General features: G+C 42.6%; 1 protein-coding gene across 4 annotated transcripts in view; it reads right to left on the bottom strand.

The window, feature by feature from the left end:
* ERBB4 (erb-b2 receptor tyrosine kinase 4) overlaps positions 1-20,504 on the bottom strand; it is a 552,534-nt gene that overhangs the window by 99,014 nt on the left and 433,016 nt on the right. For all 4 annotated transcript variants that reach the window (XM_066189450.1, XM_066189451.1, XM_066189448.1 and 1 more), the window contains exons 17-19: positions 15,215-15,347; positions 11,975-12,097; positions 9,954-10,052 (exon numbers count right to left, since the gene is read on the bottom strand). In XM_066189450.1, the coding sequence (XP_066045547.1) occupies positions 9,954-10,052; positions 11,975-12,097; positions 15,215-15,347 (355 nt within the window). The remainder of the gene's footprint in view (positions 1-9,953; positions 10,053-11,974; positions 12,098-15,214; positions 15,348-20,504) is intronic.

Below are 20,504 nucleotides of genomic sequence, written 5' to 3'. Positions count from 1 at the left end.
CACCACCATATTTCAAAACATATCTTCTGGCTGAGGAATTCACTGGAATATATCTTCCATTGAAAGGCTCCAGCAGAAACTCTTCCTTTTAGTTTCAGCAAGTTAATTAATGTTTTATCAAGAAATATTTGTTCAACATTTTGCCAAGAAAACAATTCCAAAAAGGAAACTAATTTTCTCAGTCCAAATACCAGTTTTTCCAAATGCTTTGGTTATTAAAATAGCTTTTCAGAAGGACCTGTGTTTTTAGCTGGTGACTCTAGCTACTGATTTAAACCAACAAGACTTCATTTTAAAAAACCCCAAAAAACCCCAAAATAACTTGCTTGGCTTCAGAAAACAAGAAGCTAAATTCTGTTCCTATGCATAGTAACAATCCCACTGAACTCTTTCAAAGGGCACTGCCCAGGCAGCAAAAGCATCCCTGATACTGGAGAATGTTTCCAAAAGGATTCTGCCCAGGGGCGGCCTATCCGCTGACATGGCTCAGTCAATGAAAGCCCTGGGAACTGCCTGTAGCCAGCCCCTGTCCCACATTCCCCTCCTTCACTGAGATCTTACATTTCCATCAGATAAACTCGTCTCTGTACCTCAGCTGCTTCCTACCTTTGCACTGCGCCATGTCTCCGAATTTACCTGTGCAGGTTCATCAAGGAGAGCCTTCAGAGCTGCAATTTACCAGCACAACTCAAAAACCTACATAACCATACTTCCCTAAACATTTCTCTGTCTTCTGTCATGTAAAGCACGCAGATAAAAACAGGCCCTGGCCTATGAGAAACACATGCAATTCTATTTTGTACAATGCATATTCGCCTCTGTGATTAAAAGCCTGAGAGTCCATATGACGCAGAAACCTTCAGGATACACTTGTAATCACCTTGCAAGTAACTAAGAGGGAAGAATATCTATTCCATCTCTCCTGTTGCTAACACACAATCTGCTTTATATATCAAGTACCATTCAGCATTTTTAAAACACCTGACCTGGGCAAAAGCTAATAAAAACAACGTTTTAGACACGTTCTCCATGGATAGGTAGATAAAACTGCTTTGTCTGAAAAAAAACCTCATGCAGTATTTGCTCGTCTACATAAACATCCTAAGGCAATTTAAAACCTGAAGATCATTAAAAGTCAATTAAAAAATTAAGTAATTTGCTCAGAGGTTATGGGATCTGTGTTGCAAGTTAGAGTTCCACCTATAAACTGCTATAGTAATAATCATTCCTCTCTCCCCTTCATCTCTTTTATCTGTCGTGACTGAATCAGGGACAATCTCACCACATACTTCCAACAGGTCCAAGAGATGGTGTCTTACCACAACAAGAAGCAACACCAAAATTAGTATGGGAAAATATTGCTCTGCAAAATCTTCTTATTTTTGGAGCTACAGCTTCAATATAGAAAGACCAGGCATTCCAACCCAGCATCTGCTGCTCTGTGGACTGCCAGCCCCGGTGTGACCTCAGATGTATCTGCTTATCCCACTCATTGCATTGATATCTAAAAGGTGTTGGCAAAACATTGCAAAGATTATCAGCAAGCCAGTCAGGAACCACCCTTCCCTGTCTTATTTCTTCCATCACAACCAGCAATAGGAATATCTGACTGTCACTTGTAAATAATAGGTAGATTATCAATGCAAACAGACATTAATTATTTTTATAAATCTGTGACAGCTGCTGACGTGTCAGATGGGGCTGGATCACAGAAAACATTTTTTTGTGGGATTATTTGCAACAAAGCACTGAGGGAGAAGTACTGCAAACTACAGCATTTGGAGGTAAAATGTGTTTGACAGTGATACTTGAAATTTGGCTCCTATAAGCCTGTGCTTCTGTACCCTTACATTCCTATTAAAAATGGCCACAGCTTTTGTATGTATACATGATTTTTTTTTTCCCTCACTACAACATAAAAAGCCTTGTTCTCCCTTAAGTTGACTTGGCACCTCATTAGATCTGCTGTTAACCTCAAACCAGTGATGGCTTGTTTGGGATGCATTACAGTTAAGCTTGTGGAAACAGTACCTCTCTTTTATTAACAGGGGTCCCATAAAACCCTGCATTTTTTATCAGTTTGGCAACATTCCGGCATACACAGCGCCCTTTAGGAACTTAAACATTAACATGTGCCTACTTTATATTGCTAATAGGAGCTGGAGGCACAGAGAAAGAATGCAAAGCTATTTCTTAACTACAGGTTTTCAGTTTTAGTGATAAGGCAACACTTGTCACCCTGTTGTCAGCACCAAACTCTGCTTTAAAACTGGGTATCTGTGCCAGCAGCTTCAAGCATTATTAAAGAACCTTATTTTCTTCAATGTAATAATTTTACCATGTTTTGTCACTTTCATTTCTGCACAATCTCAGAAAGACTGTGAGAAGAATCCCAGTATCCCCAGCCACTTTGCTGCTGTTTCAGGGAGACTGTCTCTCCTGTTGGCAATGACAAGCCTGTGAGCTGCAGCCTTGCACTCCAGCAGGATCTGTGCCTGCAGAGGTACATTTCCCCTCTCCTTAAACAGAACCAACCACTGGCTGTGCAGATGAGAACACCCACACCTGCAGGTGCTATCCTCTTGGGATGAGTCCCCAAAATTCATGGCCTTCCAGCATCCAAGAGAAATTTTTACTGAAGCAAGTAGGGTCACTCTCCTAAAAGCCCACATCCAGATACAATCACATAATGCCAGGGAAGATAAGAAGCTGGAGGAGAGCATTCTGAGCCAGGCCCAGATCTAACCCCTGGTAAAGGGTGGAAACATACAGCACAATGCCAAGAACTACTGAGTGCAGCAGAAAACTCATCGTGGAATACAAATCCCATGAGCTCCTGATTAAATCCCTGATTAAACTACTGTGTACCACTTATGATACTCCTAGCACCACCTCTCTGCCTTTTTTTTTTTTTTTTTTAATATTCCCATCCTTTGCCTGTTCAATTTCTAAACACTTTTTCAAATGACCTCTCTGCTACAGTGTCCTGATAAAACAGTGGCAACTCTGGGATCCTGCCCTTCAGAACGATTGCACATACAGCCAAGCAAATAACTCACCTCATGTTTCAGTAACCAAAAGCACACACCAAGGAGACAAGTATCAACCCTGTTTTTAGGGTACCTTATACATTGAAACAGAGTGTAATACAAGATCTCAGTTCTAAATGTTTCCTTCATACACGCACATTTTACAGCCAAAAGTAATTCTTGAAGTTGATCAGACTCTTGAATACTTTCAGTTAATCCACAGCTATATTTCCCTGGGAATAAATGAACACTCTCACCTGATCTTCTTCCCATACAGAGGTTTACCCAACCTTATGCAGGGTGTCCACGTCAGAAAGCATCGCAAACCTGAAATAAGGACTTCTGCAATTGCCAGAACAAAAAGCATCTGCATGTACTTCCTGACTCATTGAGGAGTGGCTGTAATGTCAGTCCCTCACTAAAGCATGGGATTCTTCCTTAAACCTGTGGCAGACTGCTTGGAAGGATTACCCTAGAGGTGAGGTCCTGGCCCTGCTGAATTCACAGCTCCCACGGATTTCAACGGGGTTCAGACTTCTCCCATCACCAGCAGCAGGCAAACTCACTTTCCCTCACTGCATTTTCCAGTCAGAGCGTTCTGCCAGCAGAATTATTTCCAAACAGCCTGCCTTGTCTGGCTGTGCTTGTACCTCAAGCTTTCTGTGCATGTCCTTTCACCACACAGCCACACACTCCTGCATATGGAAAATTACCCCCCTCCCCGCACATACACACATATTTTACCCTCCACACACTGTGTAAAGGAAAAATTACTGAACGGAAAAATTTAAAAGAAATTTTTCACGCATTTAAAGAAAAAAATATTGCTTAAGATGGAAAGAACAGAACAGTAGCCTTGAAACAGTTAACCTTCAGATGACTAAAAGCAGTTAACCTTCATCAGAGATCAGATTTCCAGCTTCTGCAGAGGCTGAGCACTCTTGGGGCCTGTGCATGGTATGCAGCATTCTCAAGGACAGCTGGATTTCTGGCATCTCCGGACAAGTTGGAAATTGTAATTGCAATCGCAGTGAGCTTCTGTGCCTGGGACTGATAGGCAGACAGTTCCCTCCGCTAAGTGGCTCTGCTCACACCGCCAGTGTGCGCGAGTGGCAAGGAGGGGCAGGCTGCACAAAAGGAAGTCTACCATCACTGGGGTTATGTCATCCCTTGCCCCCCACCTCCTGCAGCTTGACAGGATGGAGTGAAAACCTGTTTGAGCAGGAGCACAGAGCCAGGCAGTGCTTGCAGACCCCTAATGCCAGCTGGAAAGCAGGACGTGTATGGAAATGACAGCAGAAGAGGATAAGGAAAAATGTCTCACTGCTGCCATAAAGGATTTCATTTAATCCTAAACCTGCCCTTTCAACTGAGGTTCAGGATTAACTCAGTTGTATTTCCCAAGCAGCCAGGCAGTCAGTGGAACAACTGTGGAGTGTCTGGATCCAACTCCTGTTCGTAGCAATGTCTTTTCAGACTTTCAGAAGCATCTACATGGTCTGCTGAAGACCTGGGTCAAACACTGGGCTGGGCAGGAACACGATGTGTACAAGGAATTAAAAATATTAAAAAAATATTTCTCCAGTCACCTACACAGTCACATAAGGCAGGATTTTACATGGAGACGGAGTGCAAAAGCACCTGTGTCAGCTGAGAAATTGTGTACCACAGAGCGTGTCCATAGCCTCAAGGGCTCTGTGAATGCCACCCTGGGCCAAGCAAAGAACCAAAAGCTTCAGCCTAGAACCTTCCTATGTGTAACGCCAAGAGTGGAAATCAAGGACAGGTAAGTCTTCTCTCACCTTCTTCACCTGACTAGCTAGCCGTATCTCCAGCCCTTCCATATCTCTGTGGGGTTTCAGCTGAACAGGAGGAAGAATTCTCTAGTCAGCTACATGATTTTTTTTTTGTCTGCGATCCTCTGAACTGAAGATAAGTTTGATATTGATATCCTCAAGCTGAGGGCTTGTCTTTACTGTAAGACAGGCGTACAATTTAGAAAAAGCTGTTTCTGCAGCACACCTGAGTGATTTATTAATTTAGTTCATTAGGCCAGACATAAATAAAAGATGTGGGTGTCAGTCCCCTGCATGCAGCTTTAATTTGCTCGCTACATGTGTGGTGGAGGTCACTGTCACTTCCCACCTCTGCACTCGGCGTGACAAATGTCCTCCCACACTCCAAGCGCTGCCACTGCAGACAGCAGCAACTGCAGCGAGCACAGACCAAGCCAGGAAGCCCCTAGATCTTAATTATAAAACCATAAAAGAAACCAACTGCCTCTGAAGCTCTCTTACTAGGAAACAAATGAGAATGGGAAATTTATTTCCAGCCATAAATCCCAAAGCCTTCAGTTTAATTTTTCCCAAGTTAACTTTCTCACCTAGCTAAGCAGCGCTGCCTTCTATTATTAGCTTCTGGCCCAATATCAGCTGACCACCATCAGTCAAACTGTCTTCATCTCAATGAGCTCAGGGACTCCCAAGGAACTCTGTGTATGCTGACTTGTGCTTGCAGCCTCTAATTGTATTCTAACAGATAATGGAGCATTTAAACTCAGAGAGGATAGATTAAACTTGTAAGTGGCTCAAAATCCTGGAAGCAACCACAGCTCATAGGATTGCTTCCTGGAAACAGCAAGCTTAGAGGAAAGGCCCTCATCAGCTGTCTGTTTCCCCATCACAAGTTTTTTAAGAACATGTTTTCAGCCTCAAAGGCTGTCTGCTATGCTCTCCAACTGCAGCACGTCTTTAGAATTTATTACATTATCAGTTGAGTATCTGGGTTGATGTTAAACCATCTGACCAGGCCAATGGCTACTTGACTTACCAGACAATCGTAACAGTCAAACAAATTGAGGCTGAGGAGGTGAAATTGTTTTCCCAAGTGAAATTTTAAGTCCTGGCTCTACTATCAAGTAGCCTCTTAGCTGCACATTTACCTTTTTTCCTCGCTACAAGATTCTCTTCCCTCCATAAAACTCAGGATCATCACATGTTCCATTCCCAGCCTTAGGTGAGGAGCAGCACGGAGCTCCCTCCCGATGCCCCTGAGCCTTGCTGGTGACTCCCTCCCAGGCATCCCTGGAGGCAGAGCAGTAGCAAGAGCACTTGCACTCTGAACTCAAACTCCAGTCCCCTTTTGGGGACAGGGGAGTGTGACCTGCCAGAGCAGAAACTGTGCCCTGCAACTTAAATATATAACCATGCTGAGGGGAAAATCCTTTAGACCCTGTAATTATCACCATACACCCAGAAGTACGTGGGGAAATAGGGTAAACCTACATTCTACAAAATAGTCACAGCAGCTTGTGTGTGGGGAAAATAAATCCATAGGAGGCCTCCTGTGCAGTCTGGTTCTTGTCAGATTTTACCTTTTTCTGACCCACAGATGGGGCAACTGAGAGGTGCTTTAAAAACTTTTATTCTATTTTCAGTCTCACGTGAAGGGTGAGAATACAGATGGTATAATTCACACCATCACAATCAGAAGCCAAATTATTTCCTAATTACAATACATTATGGGCCTTTTTGGGCTATCAGCTTTTGCCACACAACGCTGCTAATGCTTTTAAACTAATCATCTAAAACTACCCCTCGTGGGTCCTGCTACAGTACATCTTCCATAGTTCTATTTCTCCAAAATATCTGGTCTATTTGTAAGGCCATACTTTGAAACTTGTTTCCAGTTCCATTCCTCTCTCAACCATGCCTGTCCTATTCCATGGCATTTCTAAGTCAGCATTTTCTATCTCAGCGTTTGCATACAGATGCACAAAACTATGTGAGCCTTCTGTCAGGCTTTGAGAATTCTCTACAAATCCATTTCCCCCCCTCTCAAATGGAAAAAAATTTCTGTGATGACTTTAGTCATCATTTGCCATACACAGTGAAGTACACAAGGCACTAATATTGTCCCGATAACAATTAATACGTATAAAGGTCCAGGTTATTTTGCAGACTGCAGCTTGTATTGCTGTAGCAGGCACAGACCCACTGCAGTGATAGAATCTCAGGATAAACACAGGGAGCGGAGGGAAAGGGCTACCTGGAAATGGGGGGAGAAAGCCTGGAAAATCAACTCTGCCCTGGCTCCCTCAGAAAAACCCAGAGTAAGGGCTGTGCTTTTGGATGATGGCCAGCTCATCACCTCCTGATGGGAGGTGCTTGGCCAGAGCAGGCAGGCCTGACATCCTTTTAGTCATTACTGCTCCATTAGCAGGGCTTCAGGCTGCTGAAATGACAGCCCAGCAGCCAAACTGTTTTTCTTTACACCTTCCTAACGTTCAGCAGAAGTTCAGGAGCTGGCAGAGCGCTTTCAGACTCACATTCTGCCAGCATTAGGAGTTTCCACCAGATCTATGGGCAGTGCCACTATCATCTACACCAGCTATTTCTGGAGTGTCCCCAGTACTCCCTCTGCACACGAAGTGCTGTTTACCAAAGGCTTTCCATTTCCCAGAGCCTTTCTAAAAGGAATGCTCACTTCCACTTACAAGTACAAGGACTTTCCCTATCCAGGAAGAAATAATCGCTGACAAAAGCACACCTGTACTTGACAAGGATGGAAAAAGGAAAGCCAAGGGTGTGACTCACACAATGACACCTTCCCACCAACCTGCTCTTCCCATTCACTACCAACATTGTCAGATCCTTGTTTAAGAAAGAATTAACCCCACCACGTTCACAGTGGCATTTAGCCACCTGTATACCTGTAAAAATCTGACACAAGTGCTTTTAACCAACCACCATTATTCATAACACACTTTTTACTGAAGTACAACTGATGCATTGGGCATTCAAACGTGCATTTGAATATTTCCTCATAAAATAAGATCAGTAAACTGTATCCAGTTTTATCAGAATAACCATACTGAAGTCTTGAAGTGAGAATGAGTAAAACACATTTTTTACTCTAACTTACATTTCAATTAAAGATATTTAGGTTACCTCCTATTTTAATTTTTGGCTTAAGTCTTCTAAATTTTTAAAACTATGTCTTTTTTGGGACAGGGAGGAGTAGTCGTATTAAACCCATAAATAATACTTAGGTCATTCTCTTTGAAAATGTATTGTTTCAGGAACTAAACGACTGGTTTAGGAGGTAAGGATGGCAAGAACCTCTATATAACCGGATGAGTAATTATTTCACAAGAATGAAATTTAATCATCTTCATCAGTGCAGTACAAAAAAGGATTACAAATCGCTGCACATATATCAAAGGCAGCACTGATAGAAAATATATTATTTCTCCTTATTGCCACTTGTATCAACTAATGATGAAGTCTAATTCTTTTTTATCATGACTAAAAAACCCCTAAGGATTATTTTTAACCTCCAGAACTAAAAACAACTTTAATTTCTCCCTCATATCACTACCAAAGGGTCAGAGAATCAGGAGAAACTATTAATTTAAAGAGAAACCTATCCTACTGTAACTGTACAGTCAAAGACCTCCAGAGTTCCCAAAAGCCTCTTCATTTCTGAGCCATTCATCAGATGTCCTGATGCAAACACTGGGGGGAAGTATGGTCCAGTGAACTGAACTGACCTAAGCTGAGCTATGAAACCTCAGACAAGCAACTTTGCCTTTTAGCAAGGACCTTATGTTTTCTTTGCTTCTAGGTTAATCAGTATCAGAGGAGGAGATATTACAATATTTCTCTATCAGATCAGGGGTCAGACCCTGATGTGGTACAAATTGCTCAGCTCCACTGACTTTCATACAGTGATAACAATTCCCTCACCTTTAGGCTGGAATCTATCACTGACTGACCACTGACAGCCAGTTCACTGGATCCCACCTCTCCTCTTTGGGCACCTCTATTATTAGCAAGACTCTTTGTCCATTAAGCAAAAACATCTAATACTTGTTATCCCTTTAGTGCAATTAATTCATTTTAAATAGTGCCAAAACTGCCTTTTTTAGTTATTATTTGTGCAAAACCATTACTGAATGCAAGAGAACCACAGAATGATAGAATAGTCAAGGCTGGAAATTATTTAACCAACATAAACGTGCAGTGCTCAGTAAAAAGCACAGGAAATCCCTTCCTTCAACTGCTTAGGAACTCAGACATGAAGCAGCTGTCCGGAACACATAAATCCATAACTGCACCTTTCTGTTCACTTCTAGGTGGAAGAACAGACTGTATAATGGGAGTACCTTCTCTCCTTGTGGCTTACAGTCTCATTAATGCTAACAAATCATGCCTATACACTGAACAGATCAGCAAGACTTTAAAGTCATATGTAATTGCCAAGTTCACAAGAGGGGACTTACAAAAAGAGTGCACATTTCTATGACTTGTCAAAAAATTGTCACTAAATAAGATACACGTTCATGGAGTCAGTGAGCCTTGGTCATGACACAGAGCTGAAAACTGAGTGCAAAGCCTCTGTGATCATAGAACATGCATGGAAATCACCATCTTGACCTCTTATCCATGGTATTTCAGATTAGTAAAGCAAAAGGACTTCTAAATCCCCTCTCCCTGTTATGCTTTGCTGCTGCTGCCAGCTCCCAGACTCTTGGAACATCCCAGTGGGGGAGAACTCAGCTGAATTTCTGCTCCTGTGAGTTCTACAGTAATACAGACCTGCATGCACCGTAAGATGTTCCCCTGCAACAACTCCTCTCTCTTCCATGGCTTTTCTGCCACAGAAAGATACAATATCCAGCCCCAGGAGACAGAGGAGTTTTATCTCACACTGACAGAAAAAACAATTTACTAGAAAACTCCAAGTACCTTGGGGCACATGCAGTGGAAAACTCAGCCCTGCCAGGTGCTGTGTACAAGCCTCCTTCTGCTATTTAAATATAAAGAAAGAAAACTGGCAAGAGTTCGTCTTTACAACCTCCGTGGGCTACAGACAGACACCTCCCCTGCCAAGACCCAAAGACATTGCTCATGTCTTACTTACATCCATAAACTCCACGTTGGCTTTCGGACCAGTGGTCTCATTCAGGATCTTAATGGCCACAGGAATCTTTACTGTTTCTCCCTCAGGGACCCAGATCCCCTAGAAAAAGAAAAAAAGTGTCAGAAGACTAACAAGACAACAATCAGAAAGAAATGGTTTCAGAGTTATAGTTCTTTTTGACAAATTCTGACTTGTTATGCAGATCGGTTGAGACTCAGAACTGAGCAAACACAAAGTTACAAAATAAAAAAATTCCATGGAACTACTTCTTACATCAGAACTAAGCTCTGATGTAAAATGAAACATTTTCTATCCGTGAACATTCTTGATTTTCTCGTCCACAACGGGGTGTTGGGGGTTGATTTTTTTTTCCCCCTTTCCTTGTTAAGGTGGAATTTTTCCCATTGGGTTGCTAAGAAGCACTAATGGCTGGGTGCTTGAGACAGCTGGGAGAAGAAACTCACTGATCGGAGCCTTCGAACAGTGACAGTGTAGCTGCTGCTTGGGAAAAGAATTCATTTTGCTGCTGGAGAAGCCAAGCTCGGTCCTGTTTTCCTTCTGGGGTGGGGTGAGCCTCTGCTCCTGGGAGCAGCCATTGAACTGGGAAGCTGTGTACTGCGTTCCCGGTTCTGTTTATTATTAATGCTGTAGTTGTTGTTTGCTTGCCTGGTTGTAGATACTAGTAAAGAACTGTTATTCCTATTCCCACACCTCTGCCTGAGAGCCCCTTGAATTTTCTAAATGATAATAATTTGGAGGGAGGGGGTTTGAATTCTCCATTCCAAGGGAGGCCCTGCCCCTCCCTAGCAGACACCTGTCTTTGAAACCAAGACACAGGGTTTCTAAAGAGCAATAGCAGCATGGCCATGATGCACGCTTTCTAGTGACTCAGATAAAGTTCTGATAACAGTTTGGATATAATTAAACAAAAAATCTGGATTTTCTGTCTGGATTCTGATGCTCAAATTTGAAGCTATCAGTAAACTCTCAAAACTGATTATCACCAGATCATAACATCATGCAAGAACAGAACACCCTGAGACTAATACACTTAGAGTGAAACATTTTGGGGCTGTTTGTCTAATTACTTAATACCTGAGCATCAAAAACTTGAACTTCCTTGTCTAAAAAGGAAGTTCAAAATTAAAATTCACAAACCAGGTGTGTCTTGGGCTACTTTTCTATCGTTCTTGACTATTGCTGTGTTCTTGTCAACCTCATGGCATCCATCTCTATCACTTTATTATCATCTAAGTACATTCAAATTCATTATTCATAAATCTATTCCCATGACCTTGCACCTATAGCTACCTGGTCTGTGCTTCCTTTCCTTTCCACCCCTCTTTGAGGACAGACGCAGGTGCTCTGACCTATCACCTTAATTTGGGCTGCTTCCAAAGGGTTGGGGAATTGGTTTCACCTGCCCACTAAGCCCTACTCCATGCCTCTGAGACCTGGAGAGATCAGATGACCAACAGATATTAAAAAATAAACACTTCTTCAACAGAAGTACTTTCTCCATTGTAGGTCCCACTCTCACATCCCAGTTGTTAAAGGGCGCCCTGATGTAACTCATCTTTTCTAATAAAATGGAAAGAACAAGAAGCATTACAGTTTAGGTAATGGCATTGTCTTACCACATCTTATAGCTGCTGCAAGGCCCACATGACACTTGTGAAATGAAAGACAGTGTTTATCCTTCTTTCCAAAAGTGTCCTGCTCTTAAATAAGAGCAGAAGGGCAAACCTTGGTGCTGCATTTTGCCAGCAGGACAGTCCAGCCTGTGGAGCCCTCTTGCCCATAGAAATGACTAGGGCTGACATGTCTTTGTCCCCAAAAAATAACATTTGCATGTCCCTATTTGACCCTGAGAATGCATTCTTTGCACACAATTCCAGCATCCTTTCTCTCCCAGGGCTCAGGAACCCACCCATGGGACAAGGTGCTTTGCTGCAATGCAGAACTTCACTGCTCCAGAGTTAAAAAGAGGGAGCCCAGGGCTGCATGGGGAAGACTCTCACCTTGTACACTGTTCCAAAGGCTCCGGAGCCCAGGACCTTGACTCTCTTCAGCTCTGTCTCCTTCAGGATGCGGAGCTGTGCTTGGTTGGGTGCCGTGCCACTTGGGGTCAAAGGTTCCACAAGCTGTGAAGGAAAATCCAACAGTCTCAAACATTGCTGTTACAGCAGGCCCCTTGTTAGAGGGCAGAAATAAGCTGAGATACAGAATCCTTGCTCATCACAGCATGAAAAGGGCCCTGGTTTGTTCCTCTTTACCCCTCAGCCATCCTGACTCCAACCATTCCCTGACTCTGCCTGCACCAAGCTCCTGCTGGAGGTTTCCCCTGCAGCCTCTGACTGCTGCTGATTTCCTGCTCAGCTCTGACTGCAGGGATCAGTTTGCAGCCTCTGACTGCAGGTTTTTGCCCAGCCAGACTGACTGCAGGTTCCAACAACAGGCTCTGACTGCACACCCAGACTGACCTCACTGCAGGGATTCTCTCTGCCCAGGATCCTTCTTCCTCATGATCCTCTCCGTCCCTCTTCCTCCAGGGTTCCTCTGGAATGATTCTCCCTCAGCAGCTCACCCACTCCCTTTTATCTCTTACCCTTATTGGATACAGCTGTGACTCATTAGGGCAAGGCTGCACATAATTAACACAGCTGTTACTTGTTAGTAAGTCCGGGCAAGATCACCTGTATTCCCTTCCCCTACACACTGCTAAACATGAAGACCCATCAGAAGTTTATGCTGAGACCAACCAACCCAAGGAAACACTGGAACAAACAGTGGTCGAGATCTATTGACCACTGCCCTGCCAACTCTTGGAGAGATTTTTCATCTTCAAAAACAAACCAGAAACATCACGAAAGAAAAAAAAAAAAAAGCAAGTCCTCACTCAAACACAATAATTTCCACCAGAAAATGCATGATGGAATTATGAACTGCAAATTGAATTGGTGTCAGAGTAACACATCCAAGGACTTTTGATAATGGAGGCAGTATAAGTATTTTGTACATGACAGAAATATAGCATTTATTATCAGTGTACCACATCCTATTTTTGCCCATTTTAGTGTCTTTTAAGTTGGCCATATTTCTTTTTAATGGCCTGGACTAAATGGCTCATCACATTCTCATTCTGTTTTGAGGAAGGGAGGATTTTTCTGAAATTCTGTTTTTTACCACACAGGAGAACAACTTTAGAGAGAAAACACCTTAGAGCAGAAAACTAATTTATAACAGCCACTAATTTACTGCAATTAAACAATTTGCTCAAGATGTCCCAAGAAACTTTGTAAATGAGTCACAATGGCACATTCAGTTAAAAATGCTCTTAGATCTCATACCATCTCTGCCAGAAAAACAATGCTTCTTTAAAACTAAATAAAAAATACACGTAGAGGACAATACTCAATACAACACATGAAAAACATTCTGGTCCTTTACAGGATGAGGAAAATAATTCAGGGCTCCTCCTACTCAAATTGGTTTGAAACCACTGCAGCATTTCAAAGCTGCCTGTTTACAAGGCTAAATGCAGCATGCTCTGCAGTTTGAGAACTACTTCTGTGGCTCTTTGGGCACCATGAACTACTTCATTTGTTGACCAGACTAATTAGTTTCGTTCAGGTAGAAATAACAGTATCTGGCAATTAATGGGTAAGAAAACATAACAAAAACCGAACAGCAACAAGTTGAGTGATTGCTCTCTCCTCCTTGCCACTTCAGATGTTCAGTATTTATACCGTGAAAGAAAGGTTTACCGCAAAGGAAAATTAGGCACACTGGCAGCACGCTTCTAGATTTTCAGTTTGTGAAGGATGAAAAGAGGTTCTGTGCCGCAGTCCACCAACACAGAAATGGCAGGGAGAGGTCAGGATGTGTTGTGGGGGTCTAAAACCAGGCTTGTAGAGTTTTATGGAGAATGATCTACAGAGAGAGTAAACCCTGTTACAGCCTCCAGCTAGAAAGAGAGACTTCAACCAAAGCTATTTGCTTTTGTGTTTATTTCAGGATGCTCCTGATTTAATCTTCAGTTTCTCAGCCAAGACAGCAGCTTCCCCACATGTTCAGTAGGAGGCCCTGGTCCCTCAGGACCTTTGCCAGCTGCAGCTTTTATCTGACCAAATGAAAAATGAAACCTGGGCTTCAAAGCCAATGCAAGGAGAACCACCAGCTTAAAATAATTTATGCTTAAGTAGGGGCTGATACAATGGCAAGATTTATTCATCTAAAGGCACTCAGTACGGTTAAGCTTTCTGTACAGCTGAACAGTGTTTAACAAGCAACACAAATTCTAGCCAAACATGAAGATACTTGTGCAAACAGACTGGGGATGCATAAATCATTTACTCCCAGGCTCTACAGTGGAGATGAGTGGGAGCAGAACCCTTGGAACAGAAGAGAAAGCAGCACTGTTAATAATGCCTTATCAAAGAGTCGCTAGCTAGCAGCATTTCCAAGCTTTATTATCTCACAAAGGGGCATCCTAATTTAAAAATACCATCATTTGCAAACTGCCTCAAGTACAGGACTGAGGAGATGGCAGTAATCACCTTTGCAGTAGCTGACAGATATACATTTAATGTTATATTTAAATATACTTCCTAGATTGCCCCCTTCACTAATGACACTTCAAAGAGCAGGATGGAGCTGTCACAGCACTCTGCTATAGCTCTGCTACATTTTTTTTTGCCAGTAGAACTGTGAACTTCAATTGGTTAAGGTCTGTGAAGTGTCTTGGCTTAACAAAATACACAATTATTACATAATAATTACGGATACTTACTGATCATTAGGGGCTTTGACAAGATCTGGACTACAAAGGCTTTGTAGGCGCTGGGAACAACAATAACTTACAACATCTGCCTTTAAGCATCAAGTTTATACCAGAGCTTGCTGAAGGAACTTACTTTAGCCATAAATAAATAGGCCAGAATGAAACTGTAATATTAAAGCATGAGAGCTGCTAAATGTACTGATGAACTGGGACAGAAGTTCAGTGGAGAGCAGGATGGGAGTTGAGAAATCTGGTGGGACATGCCTTCTTGTACTCATGGGGATCTTTTCCTGGTCTTCAGAAACCATGAATCTGTACTTGTGCAGAAAATCTGAAATGACTTTGTTCTTTCCACCAGTTTAGTCCGCACAAGTAAGCAAAGGGATTTCTACAGGCCTCTGGTAACTGAAGCCCTGAACATCTCCAGTAGAAAAGCAGAACAGCCCTGCATATCTCCCCAAGCAGCCTGTGAGCTCACCTCAGTCTCCAGGAACCTTCGCAGTGCTCTCTTCTTCTTGATGCTTTTGCGCCGCACGTACACAGCAAACGTCAGGCCCATGATGACGATGATGAAGAGGCCACCAATAACTCCCGCAGCAATCAGGGGGGTTCTGGCAATCAGAACCAGAGACTTTACTTTCCCAGCTAGGGCCAGAGACCAAAGAATGCTTGGGGACATAAAACACAGTCACGTGGAAAGCTTACTAACTGCCCTATGACTGGAATGCCAGCCCAAATGGGAAGTCAGGGCAAACACATTGACACACGGTAGGAATTTGCTTGTTTTTAATCATTATACCAATTCTATCTTTGTTCACAAACCCCCATGCACATGTGAGGACTCGTGTGGACAAGGAAAACACAACATGCACTTTGATGGCAAATGCAAATCTGCAGTGGCAAAATGAGGACACAGGTATCTGCAGTTTCCTGCAAGAGATGCGCCTGTGCTGACTTTGGCCCCACCCGCACCGGCTCATGGGCCCCTGCGTTCAGGGGAAAACAAGCCAATGAAGAATTCCCAGACTACCAACACAAAGAGCCTTCCTGAGTACGGAGGAAGTGAGAGGGAACTTCACAGGCAAGATTTGGAGGTCACCTACACAGGCAATGGACAAATCAGGCTCCCTCCAGAGAAAAACCCAACGCAGTACCTTAAATTAGGCATTTTCACAGCATGCCAACAACTTACCAACATGAACACACTCACAGCATTTAACATCCTTCCAACAATGGCTGGACAGTTGCTGAAAAGATGGGTGAAAAGATGGGTAAAAACACAGCACGACGACTGCAGAGCGTGATGGTGCTGAAACCATCGCCTGGTAAGCCCAGGAAAGAGATTAACTGTTGTCAAGATTGTGGAAATGTCACTGCTGTGCTCTAAAAGCCTCCCTCAGCAACACCTGAATGATGATGAAAGGTACATTACAGCCTATTAATAAAAATGTACCACACAGCTATGGAAAAATTTAAATAGTCTCCTTCAGAAATACTAAATTGTTCCATCCAACCCTTTATTCTTCTTTTTACAACCTTTCCTGAAGCACTGCCATCTCACCTGGTATGCTGCAGGAAGGTGTGTCTACCTCTGAGAAAGCCTCATACTCCCACATCCAGCATTTAAAGCACCACTACCACGATTTCCTAGGGTAAACAAGTGAACACAAAGGCCTATTGCAGTTCACAGACTTTATGATGAAAACTCTAAGCTTGCAAATAAAGGCAGGGGAATGTGGTCTGGCTGGGAAACAGGTTATGGTGTTTGGGGAACACGAGTCCAGTACCACCTCCACCTCCTCCTCCAGAGAGTCCAGCCTTAAAACACACTGTCCTTTCTAACCCCAGTGATTGCTCTGTCATTTTGGGTGCAGAGCTTAAGGAATCTGGAATTAATATCCACCCCGAACAATGCTCCTCTTTGTTTCCATGTCTTTCTACATTGCTGATGCAAGAAACCCTTTAATAGGCAATTATGAAAAACACTGGCCACCAAAAGCCTTCTGTGGAGCTTGTACTGCCTAATGCTCTTGAGCAGAGGAATTTTTAAAATTCATTTTTATGCTGTATGAACAGTCATATAATTTTTAACAAACACCACCAAATCACAGACTGACTAAACAGGCAGGAGAACTCTCAGCTTTAAAGTGCATATTAATAACTAGCATAACAGTTGTCAAAGTAAGCAATTGGAGTTTTATAGTACTGTGTACTCTAAAAGTAGTCCAAATAATATTTACATGATAGACTATAATAAAGAAATGGTTCTAAAGGGGACATAATAAGTAATGAAGAAAATAAAATGAAGTTTGTAGCCCTTCTATTGTTATAGAGTACGAGGGGGGCTCAAAATGGATCTTTATGATTCATCAAGTGAACTCTCACTGACTTTGAAAGAATGTCCTCAATTTTAGTAGGCAATTGAAAAAAAAAGGAAATAATTTTCAATTACTTCACCAAACAAGCATTTTAGTTGCTAATGTGAAATACGCTAGATTATACCTGAATTTTCAGGAGGTACCACCTAAACATATTATCAAGCAAGCTTAAAAAGGAGATGTGAAAGGGACAGTACAATGTGCAATAAAAGAACATATTTAAATACTAAACAAATCAGTGAAATAGAGAAAAATCTGTATTTTCCACTCAAATAGTGATCAGTTGCCTTCACTCCCAAATCCACTACCCTTGCTTCAAATCCTGTCAGCCACAACCATCCCAGCCTTGGATGTGGTCACATACCCAGCCGTTTCTCCTCTCTCTGCTGCTCAGCTAAGCCCCAAAGTCAACAACCCTGTGGTTTATTTGCTCTAGGACCAGGCGCCAAGTCTCTGCAGCCACAGCTCCCTGTTATCACTTCACTGCTTTCAACCACACGTGGATTGTTTCCTAAACCCAGTTTTCAGGGGGCCACCCCATCACTGGGGTTTGTTGGGTTTACTTCGCTTTTTCTCTCTGTTCTGCTAGTATCAACAGTTCTCCTGCCTCAGTTCTCTGCTTATTTTCATGCTTGCAGAGCCTTACCTTTAATACCCTGATGAATTCCATTAAGCTGTTTACCTTTCTGCTGGGCCATTGCAGGGGCTGTTCAACACGGATCCCTGCAAGGTGGCACTGACCAGAGCTGCTGCTGAAGTCACAAAACCTTCTTCCATTTGGTTTCTTTTAATCCAATCATTTTTTGCATATGCACCTGACAAACTGTTTGGCTTCACAGGCAGCTGGACACACAAATCTCCTTTTCTCTAGTGGTATTAAGGGCTTAATCCACTTACTTTCGTTACATTGCTGTCCCACAGCCACCTCCATGACTTTAATTCCTGACATTTGCCCCCCTCAGACTACTGCCCACTTAAAACTAATTCCATGAGCAACGCTGATGAGAAGACAAAAAAAAATGCATTATCAAAAGCCCCCATCATGTTAAAGTAATTTTTAAAAGCATGGAGGACTGAAAAGGCTCAAAAAGCTAAAGTCAAGCAAGGAGAGGTAGTTTCATGTCAGTCCTGCCTGTCCAGCATAGTTAATGGACAGCCAAAAGTCGATCCCGGCTCACATTTCTTACAGCTCCACCACTAATCCACCAACAGGAAACTCCTGATACAGCCACCGCTTTCCTTTACACACTGGAAATCTACTCCACAGGATGGAAACAATCTCTGCTAGGTGCTTCTGGATTTTCATGCTCGTGAAAACAGGCTTAGCAGTCCAAGAAACACGGCCCTGAATCATAGTTCAACCCCATATAATTACTTTGCTATCCCACATCCCTCCCTCAACTGAGGAGAGAATACCCAATTAACAAGTGGAAAAGGTGTCAGCTGGAGAGGCTGTGGGAGGAAAAAAAACGCCACAACATGAAAATCCTGCCTCTTTAACTAGAAACTGTATATCTGTGGCTAAAAGTTGAAAGAAAGATTCCAGTACTCCCTTAGGAGAAATGAATAATATATATGTATTTCTTTTCAAATGCGTACTGCGTTTTCACATTTAGAAACACCTAAGACCCACTCCCCACGCACCAAAACTGACACCGAGTTCAAAGTTAGCATTCCAGGATGGACAAGGATGCTCATACCATTCCATCCACTCCAAAAGATCAGGACATCTGCAATTCCCACGATGCCCTGAGACCAGGTATTAAAGCCTAATTACTGATTTACATGAGTACACGGTTGGTCTCACACTCTTGAAAAGGGAGAGGAAATTGAGCTGTGGCCCGTGGAGTAAAGCTGACAAACACCACCTGTTTCTCCAACCTTGGCATTGTCCCACCTGGTGTGAGATGCGAAGAAACTGAGCTTTGAAGCCAAGATGTTAGAAGGCTGCAAGTCCCTCTATGAACCTTCTCCTCCTTGGAGTTTTTATCTATATACCCAAACAGGATTCTTTACAACCTTGAGTGCTTGCTAAGCAGTTCCTTCTTGTAAATCCTTGTTACCAAGGCATTCTTTTTTCCTGACGGATGCTTCCCACATTCTGCATTCCTCACCCCTTCCATCAGCCGGGGTTCCAGCCAGTTTTGAAGCTGCCCTTTCAGAGATCTGATGGATTCTACTAATCCTGGGGCGATAATCTCAATATTTAAAATATACAAGACAAACAACCAGGCTGGGAAGCAAATTTGTGGATGTTCCAACAGCCTCTCTCTGCTGTGCGAAGACCTAAAATTTTTCCAATAGTTTCCAGGCTCAAAAGCACAAACAATGGTGGGCTGAAGAGACAAAACAAGAAGGATGGGACTTTATACCCTGAAGCTGTAATTAGACAATTCAACCCCAATACCCAAATGGACCAAAAACTTATAAAAGTGTGAGACCTCGTGACCGGTTGTCCATTTTTGTGAGTGTTTTAGGACAGCCACAACGTCCAGAGCGCCTGGTGTTCACCCCAGGGGTGGCAAGCATTCATCTGATGTTATTCACAGCAAGACTGCTTTGCTTTATACTCTTTTTCGAGAACAAGGCAGCCTTCCCCCTCTCTCCTCCTAATCTGAGGGTGTTTGAACACTGATAAATGGCCCTATTTATGTGCAGATTAGGAGTTCTAATCATGAGTAAACACAAATTTTAACTCACAGCTGATCTCACAGTTACACAATTACTACCAATTCCACATTTAACCCAGAGACGGGCAAATTCTCAATGAGCCACAACTTTTAATGTGCAAAATGACCTGAGGGTTGCAGTCTGTGTCTGGGTCCACTCAGCACTTAAACATCACTAAAGAGCAGACACAGCTTTCCCTTTGGCCAAGGCTCACGTGGACAAACACGTACCTGTTGACAAAACTGCTTTTCCCATACCCACACTGGTTCTTATATAAATGCCTGTAAAGGTAGGTTCTACTCACACCTCTTTTTTAAGAATGGAGGAGTCCCCGTATTACTCAGCAAAGTAAATGAGGATAAAGAAAAAAAATATAAAGTATAGCTTTGAAAATTAATACAGCCTAACGTTCTACACATTAATATGTATCGATTAAAAATCTATGGCATTTTTATTACCGCACACAGTGCACAATGGATTTCTTTAAAACTGGTTTTAAATCTGAATGGCATAATTTAGAACTACCACTCTATTAAGTCTTCACTATAAATTACTAAGAACTCTCAATTTTTAATCCCTGTTGTTACATCTGACTAGGAATAATTACTGAAATCTCTGGGATTACAGCATCAATATCGAAGTTTTTTATGGGCTTCTCCTCCTGTAAAACTGAAAAGTCCCAATAAAATCTCTTGCACCCCTGCCATTTTTAAGTTGAGA

The sequence above is a fragment of the Chamaea fasciata genome, unplaced genomic scaffold (assembly GCF_029207755.1).
Source record: "Chamaea fasciata isolate MVZ Bird 193981 ecotype frontalis unplaced genomic scaffold, bChaFas1.0.hap1 SCAF_8, whole genome shotgun sequence".
Lineage (NCBI taxonomy): Eukaryota > Metazoa > Chordata > Aves > Passeriformes > Sylviidae > Chamaea > Chamaea fasciata.
The sequence above is the reverse complement of the archived record's forward strand: the minus strand, read 5'-3'. Positions and strand labels throughout refer to the sequence as shown.